At 38.1% G+C, this 8,676-nt stretch overlaps 1 protein-coding gene across 5 annotated transcripts in view; it reads right to left on the reverse strand.

The window, feature by feature from the left end:
- The window catches only part of amot (angiomotin), an 84,826-nt gene that overhangs the window by 34,878 nt on the left and 41,272 nt on the right, over window positions 1-8,676 (reverse strand). For all 5 annotated transcript variants that reach the window (XR_001425826.1, XM_015039144.1, XM_015039145.1 and 2 more), the window contains 3 exons: window positions 7,372-7,521; window positions 6,024-6,220; window positions 3,617-3,745 (listed from right to left, as the gene is read on the reverse strand). Coding sequence is in view for 4 of the 5 variants with exons in the window: in XM_015039144.1 (XP_014894630.1) it covers window positions 3,617-3,745; window positions 6,024-6,220; window positions 7,372-7,521 (476 nt within the window). In the remaining variant the exon portion in view is untranslated. The remainder of the gene's footprint in view (window positions 1-3,616; window positions 3,746-6,023; window positions 6,221-7,371; window positions 7,522-8,676) is intronic.

The raw sequence follows: 8,676 nt of genomic DNA on the forward strand, positions 1-8,676 counted from the left end.
GTTGGGAACAGTGGAATGGCATTTATTGTTTTAATGTTATCTAATCAGTGACGTGCGGTCAGGGGAGGTAGGTGAGGCAGAGCCTCACCTGTCATCATGGAAAAATAATATATAAAAATAAAACCATTTTATTGCTATTTTCACCCTGTGGTTTGTACTATAAAGTATCTATTTTTTACTTAGCTTAACCAATTCTGATTAGTTTTTTCTTAAAAATCGCTGGATTTTCGCATTTTCCCATGCAAATGCTCAGAAGCGAAGCCGGTGAGGCAGCAGCGAGCTGAGCCTCACCTGGGATTGCGCAACCTCTCCCTAACTGCACTGGCTGCCATTCTATGGGAGCAAGTTCGTCCTGTATGTACGCCGGCAATGAAATGACTAAAAAACATTTAATATATGGACTGATTTTCCATAATTTCGCTCATGTATATAATGTACAGTGTTTTTTGTCACTAACTGTGTTTGTATCGTGTTTTGTGTGCGGAGGAGTGATCAGAAACGGCAGAGAACAGACTCGAGGTGAGGCAGGCAGTTCTCTTGCCTCATGGCAGGGGGCGCTCATGATCCCAGATATTGTGACTGCACAACTGCAGAGTAAGACACAGTGAGCTAGCCATGGAGCTAGCCATACAGTTAATAAGTAAAGTACAGCGATATATTTGTTTTCTCCTCTCTTCCGATGTCAACATGAAAGACTACATTTCTACACTTAAACAGTTTTCTAAAGTGGATTTTCAATTGAAGCAGGAGATAATAACTAAAGGAAGAGCAACACCGGTGCTGAAAGTTTTGCTTCGAGACAGTTTGATGATTCTCAAACGGAGTAGAAAAGACATGCTGAGAATAGACTTGGCTTTGGATGAACGGATATTTCTGTGCAGAATTAGCGGTGCATGGATTTCATTGATAAGTAAAGGTAAGACAGCAATAAGATGTTTTTGTTTAGTTTTTTTAATGAAATGTGCGTTTTGTGGGCTACAGTTTGTATGTCTAAATAATTCAGTAAAGTAGAAGCGGTAGCTAATCTACCACATTATTTATTAATTAAACATTAAGCCTAAAACATACTACAACAACAGACTAAATGTTCTGTTCTGTGTGCAAAATAAATTATTTAATGTTTTTGGTGTTAAATCCTAAAACATGAAGTGGCATTGTTGTCAGTTGCTATGACAACAAGTCTGCATAGCTTGGCGAATACAGATCACTTTGCTGTGGATCAGAGCACAAAATTAATACCTACATTTTTAAGTTTCACTGAGTTAACGCGGCTATGGATGACATGTAAAAGGTTAGTCTTTTTGGCCCCCAGCGTTGTATCCATGCGGGAAATTTCCGTAGGACCAATAACATGTGTGGTGTCTAAGTCATAAGTCAGTGCCTCACCAGCAATGAACCTCACCGCACGTCACTGGAAATAACGTATCAGAAATAACTGGGGACATTACACAATGCTGAAAAACTCTGTTTCCAACGATTTCTCTCACTTCTAGAACACAACCAGAAAATGTCCACCAGATCTGATGTATAATTTTAAAATAAAAGCCTTTTAAAATAAGACATTTTTACTTTTGTATTCAAAATAAGTAGAAAATGTAGTGAAGAGCTGTCTCACTCGCACCTAGGTGTCTCTAAACATATACATCTAAAAAGCTCACTAAATACATATTATATCATCTTATTTATACAAATTTTTCTGTTGCATACATCTCTCTCTCTCTCTCTCTCTCTCTCTCTCTCTCTCATAACAGAAAATTTTGTTATTTCACTGGCAACAGTTTTTTTTTTAGCAATGGGCAGGGAAACTTAAGGGGGTCGGGGGGGAGTGCTTTTATAATAGGCTTGGTTGACATTTTCGGGTTGTGTTCTAGAGGTGTCCCTCTGTCACCCAGAAGTGAGAGAAGTCACTGGAAACAGAGAGTTTTCAAGCAATAAGCATGGCAACTTAGGGGAAAAATAGTAAAAATGCGCTTTTTAATAGGCCTTTATTTTGGAATTACACATCAGATCGGGTTGACATTTGCTGGTTTTGTTCCAAAGGTGTTCTTCTTCCACCCAGAAGTGAGAGAAATCGCTGGAAACAGAGAGTTTTTCAGCATTGCACGATGTACCCACTTATTTCTGATACATTATTTCTTTTTGCAACTGCAGCGGCTGGATCAACCATGAACAGGATGTGCGCTTTTATTGTGAAAGCAGCACGTAAATGGTTGTACCATAATGTCTTGAGCGGTCGCGCACGTGAATATCTTGTGCAGGTCGGCTGTTCGAAGAGCCGGCTGGCTTTACCGCGGTCACCTACCGCCGCTGCCCCTCTGCCTCTCTGCCCCGACAGGGTCGCAACTACATATTATTCAGGTGGATGCGAAAACATAAATCGCTTCAACAAATCGGAAGCTTCAACACGCAGGGTGACGCTGATCAGTTGGAGGAATAAAAAAGCCCGACATTACGACTTATATTTGTACATTACTCCGGTAGTATTTTATTGTTACTTTTTAAAGGATTTTTTTCGGCACTAGTTTATTTGACAGCAATCTAACTGTAAGGGGGCAGAGAGAACGCAACGCCCCTATTCCGGTAGCCTTTGCTGAAATTTGCAGTTCCTCTTTGATAAATTATTTACATTTTTATATAACTTGAGCTATCTGACAGACTCACCTAGTTCACCTTCTTTCATTTTCTTGGAAAAATGAGTTTTGTGACGTGATTGCGTCACAAAACTCGAAAAAATTTAATCGAGTGGCCCAGTAAAAAGTCATTGCAGAGTAAAGAATAGACTAGTCAACTAGTTGGTGCAACCCCTAGTGTATGGTTGAATTAAAATTAGTTTTTTGTAAAATGCCTTGAGACAACATTTGTTGTGAATTGGCAATATACAAATAAACTGAACTGTTCATCAAAGTTGTTCTTTTTGTTTTCTGTTTTAAATAATTTGTTTTTAATTTTATTGCTTATATTTTTGTAAGATGATGTGGATAATCGTGTGATCATGTGAAAATTGATTATCATTATTATTAATTGTTGCTGAAAACAAACTCAAGCAAGGGCTGTAGCCATGGTTATCCAGAGAGCTGGTGGGAGCTTTCTGAAGACTTATGCTAATTTGCAGTTCATCTCAAATTAGGATTTATAAAAGGCAATGTGTGTCTGCACACAGTTTCATGAGTTAGAATTGTTTTGGCAAGTTTCAGTAATTCTCCCTACTGAAAACTTTCAGTCCAAAAATTATACACTTTTCTATGAATGAGGATTCAAATTTCATTTTTAACACCTTGGCATCTCCCATGGCATTTTCCACAGCATTTAACATCTTGGACCATGTGACCAAAACAACTTATCAGGCATTGCTGTGGATAATTTTGGACTGAGAGGCAGGCAACTCAAATATTAAGCTGAATGCAGCTCAATATTTGATGGGCCAATGACTCACATGTATGTGACTTCAATGGTCCTATATTTGAAATTGTTCTGATTCGAAGACGTAAGCTTGCTACTCCCAACCAGTACAGAATGAGCTGCATGAAATTTCTTCAAAATACAAGAGAAGTCCAGTTATCTTCTACTTTAAGCACATTTTAAAGCCCAGAATTAATTTACATGTGCTGTACCCAACCTGCTCTCCATATCGAGACAGCGACGATTGGCCATTAGGATCTCTTCTTCTTCCTTCTGAATTCGAGCTTCAACAGAAGTGTCATAGCTGTTGCTTGGAGAGTGGTTTATCCCTGCTGCAGATGTATCCCTACAGCACAAGAGACACATTTTCAAAAACAAGCAGAAGATGATGATCTTGACCAGAGGTCTTTATCTCACGTTCTCAAGGAACATTGTGCTGCAGCTTGTAGATGTGTCTCTGGTGCAACACATTTGAATCAAATGGCTGACTCACCTTTCAGTATGTAGTCAAGTTATGAAGAATCCTGTTGGTGACTTAATTTTTTGACTCAGGTGTGCTGAAGCAGAAACGCATCTAAAAATTGCAGGGCACCGGCCCTCGAGAACTGGAGTTCAAGACCTCTGATGTAGACTGAGCTAGATTGATCATTTGGTTTAATTAGTTTGTTTATTGTTTTTCTTATTTGCAGATGTACACAACAATAATATAGTAAGTGAGAACCTTCCTTTCATTTGCAAACTAATGCACAATGAACCACCATGGATTCAATGTTCAAACGCTTGTTCTATGAACGTCTCCATAGAAAACAAAGTCTGGACACAAAGCTGGTGAAAAATCCAGTGCTGGTTTCAGAAGTTTGCATATCAGAGAGAACAATGTCAGGTGGGTAAATCTCAAATAGACATTTTGAGGAGACAGACAAATTGCTTACATTTTATACTATTAGATTCTGCCAAATTCCCACACAACAATTCCTATTCAGCCTAGATCATATTACTGATGTTCCTATTTGGTGGTACACAGCTCAACATTTGTTATCTTGTAAATAAAAAAGTGTATAATTTCAGCTATTGTAAACTATGATTACTTTACTTTCCTAAGCATTAGCAAATTATTGTTTACTGAAAAGTTTAAGCAAATTACTGCTAGTAACACTAGCCCAAGTCAGCAGTAATGGGGCTTTTTGGGAACATGCAAGAGATAAAAATTAACATTACAAAAAAAGAAACAATTGCAAATATTGCAAGTGAATATGGAAGAATATTTGTTTCCAGAAATCACAATACTATTGGAACCTTCCTAGTTAAAATTGTTCCTTCAGGATGAAAATCAGGCACCTGAATTTAAAAGTGTATGTGTTGAGAAAACCCACAATACATTTTTGATTGATTATTTAGAAAGGTCTTACTAAATTGGTATACTATGTTAATTCCAAATATAAATAAGAACTGTTAAAAGTATTCTTAAAATAATAAATATTTATTAAAATCAGATTTTTATTTTATATCAGATTCGTATTTTATATCAGATTTTTATTTTTTAGATCACTTTCTTTGTTGAAGTATAACACTTATTTTCTATCAGAAACAAAGTTCTTGGTTGGAAAAATAATCCTTTTAAATGGAAAATTTGTCATGGGTATTAATAGGCTCTTGGCTAGTTGTGCACTAACCCGTTAATGTGTGGTTCGGTTCTACCCATGGTAATGAGCTTCTTCGTTATACGGTCTGTTCCTTACTATTGTGGGCAGAACGTTAGTATTTCATGTGAGTGTTTCATACTGTCGGCGCAAAACTGTTGCTCCGACAGAAAGCTGACTACAGCTGCACCATTTCTCTCTGCTTTACTGCTGTTCATTCTTCGGAGAGACCAGCTGCTTACTGCGCTACAAAACTTAAAGCATGTGTTTCTGGCGATGCTCCTGATTAAACTCATAATATGCTCCTCTGAGCACCTCTCTGATAGCAGATGCTATGTAAGCTCTCCACAGCTAATATATAATATTGTTTTAGAGTTTGCTGTGAGGTAATCATGAGCCAATCAGGGAATGGTGCCAACTGTCAAACAAATCACTTCAGTGCCATACCTGGCTCGGTGCGGCTAGTACTATCCCTGAAGAAGGTACAAAAATCAGAGAACAGCCAGCCAGAGCCGAGTCAGATGTACTAATGGAAAATTATTCTGGCTGGGTTGGACCAGGGTAAACAGGTTAGAGATGGTCTAATGGAAAACTACCTAATGATTTGGCTTAACTCCAGCCGATTGACAGAAAGGCTACCAGTTTTTTTGCTCTCTATTCATCTTTTGTGAATGTCCACAGAAGTCCAGGGAGGGGGTTGTCATTTCATCATGACTGTGTAATTGTCAGTTACTTAAACTCAGTATTCTGACATCGCCGTCAGATTGAGGGGAAATCAGAATTTGAACTGTCTACATAGTTTTTCATGAGCTTTGGCAAGAGTCAGCTTGTGCATTACTTCTAACTTATGGTGCAAACTAAGCATTATGACCAGTCGTCATAATGTTGTAAAACAAGACAGTCAAGATAAACAGATTTTCACATATACACAAAACTAAATTCAGGCTTGAAACCTGATGCTGTCTTCAACTTGAGAAATCTCACCTCTGCATAGCAACGGACGCGGCAGCATCCAGGGCAAACTGCCTCATTACACTTTCCTCTAAATACTTCTGCTCCCATTTAGTCATGTCAGCCTCCAGAGCCAGAATGCGCTCCTCCTTCTCTCTTAGGTGCTCCATTAGTGCTGTGGCATTGTACTCTGATGTCACCAAGCTGCTGCTCTGTGAGGTTCCTTGACGCTGAATGGCATGATTAACACATGAAGATTGACGGGAAAAAAAAAACATGCAGAAGACATAAGAAAAACATTTTCTAAAAGTTCACACGTTCATCTCCGATAGTGTCTGTCTGAGGTAGTATACAATTAATTTTAATAGCTCTAAACTCCATCATTGTTATCAATATTTTGGTTTTGCTAGTTAAAATCTGAACAGCAGTATTTTGGACAGCAGTGGGTCCAAAACAGCTTAATCTTTGTAATCATTATCAACTGAAAAACACTCAGAACACTGAAAATTTAAAACTCCTAAAATTACATGGACTTAAGTAATCATGACATTGCTCCAACAAAAGGCTGCAAGCAGACATCTATGGAGCTAAAACAGTCTCATAATTCACAAATACACAGGACGAGATTCACAGAGAATAAGACACATTTGTATTTTTGATCCAAACACAAATATATCTTGATTTACAAGTCTGTGAGCTGCGCTGCATTTGTGTGTGAATTTTGAGACTAACATCTCAATCCACAAATGTCTTTTTTTTTAAAATACATGGTATATCTGATTGAATGATCAGCAACCAAACAGATGGCCTCCTTGTTTAAGCCAATCACAATAGGTTAATGTGATTGGCTGAAATATGGGTCCGTTTATGTGATTGGCTGTAACAAGGAAGTTGGTTGCTGATTATCCAATCAGATAGACCATTTATTAAATAAAGACATTTGTGGATTCAGACATCAGGGGAGTCTCAAAATTCAAATGCTGCTGCACAAATCACAAGCCAGAAAGAAACTTGGAAATCAAGATATATTTGTGTTTGCATCAAAAGTACAAATGTGAAACTTGTTCTCTGCATTTGTGAATCTCAATCTGTTCTTTTGTGAATTATGAGACGGTTTTAGCTCCACAGACATCAATCACTTACAATTTATCAAAGTTAAAGCTGTAGATGGCAATACTCTATCCTGGTTTCCCAGAAAAGAAATGCTGCAGCTTGATACATAGATTTTGTTAAGACTTATTATTGCAAATACTGCACAAGTACTCTTAATTAAGCATATAAATCAATAGTTATTTTTAGCTAAAAGCTAGCAGTGAAATATCACAATGTTGATACAGAACTGTGGAGATACTTTAGGAATACAGAATTGTGAAATGGTTACCTGCTGCAGACGTAAAGACTCCAGCTCTCTTTCCAGTCTTGTACGAAGACGGTGTTCTAGTTGTTCTCTCTTCTCACATGCTGCTTGGAGCTGAGCCAGAGCCTGTTGCATCCTTTCCACTTTCTCCACATAAACTTGTTTTTTTTTAAGCTGCAGATACATAGAAACACACATTCCTTTTAAGTAACTGTCGATGACGCTTTTAATGTTTTGTTCTCTGCCACAGTAAAATAAAAGGCTGATAATCAGCCATCCTCTCCAGCAGAGTGTGAGACAAAGTCATACAACTTATTAAAATATTACTTTCTCCAGATGTTCTTATCCATGTTAGAGGTGTCAAAAAGAAAATTTGACGGTGTAGAAATGAACTTAATGAAGGATTGACCATTACAGATTTTCATTATCATAACTGTGTGTACATGTACAATGGTGCATTTCAAAAGCATTGTAAAGTACCTATTCAACTTTTTCCCAACAATCTCATTGTATTTTTTTAATGTTTTTTTATGTTTGGACCCACACCAAGTTGTGGTCTGAAGTGGAAGGAGAATGCTACTAGGCTTTCAAAATATTTTGAGAAGTCTGAAGACTGTCAATGTTTCTGTATTCCAACCACTTGATAGCGAGCTATCAAGTTTAACCACATAGCAAGCTGTCAAACTACCCAAAGAGTTTTTCAGGAAATTTTCTTCAAAACTCGTACCTATACTGAAGTCAGTTTATGATGAATCCTTGGTAAATGGAAAGCTGTCAAAAAACTATAAACTCAGTCCCACTTAACCCTTGTGCGTGCGAGGACTGAGGCAAACGTAGAGGACAATGGAAAATGATACAAGTTTTACGTGTGTGGGATCGGTAGGACCCCATTTCTACATAAAAAGGGTTAAAAAGGATAAGGACCCTGTTCATTATAGTTCGTGTAGGCCAGTCAGTCTTATAACAAATCCTGTCGTAACGCTCTGAGAGTGAATGGGGACGTTTCCATGTTGCGGCGGAAAATTACATCGGGGATGAAGCAAGTGAAAATGCGCCAGCACAACGAATCTCATGTGGTATTTAAAAAGCAAGTACTTGACGAAGTTTGGCTATATCGAGGCTCGATGCAGGAAAAAAGGACATCCGGAGCGGTCAGGTAGCAGGTAAAGCAGCGCACCAACACGCACCCGGAAGAGCATGACACTCAGAAAGCTAAACAAAAACCCCCAAAAATAATTTAAGTCAACAAGCTGACGGTGTAAGATGCTGGTTCTGCTCTCGCTCTTGAACCGCCGCTACGCGTTACTGGTAGTAATATTTCACAGATGT

Source organism: Poecilia latipinna, unplaced genomic scaffold, assembly GCF_001443285.1.
Source record: "Poecilia latipinna isolate Pla-1442-1.1 unplaced genomic scaffold, P_latipinna-1.0 Scaffold462, whole genome shotgun sequence".
Taxonomy (NCBI): Eukaryota; Metazoa; Chordata; class Actinopteri; order Cyprinodontiformes; family Poeciliidae; genus Poecilia; species Poecilia latipinna.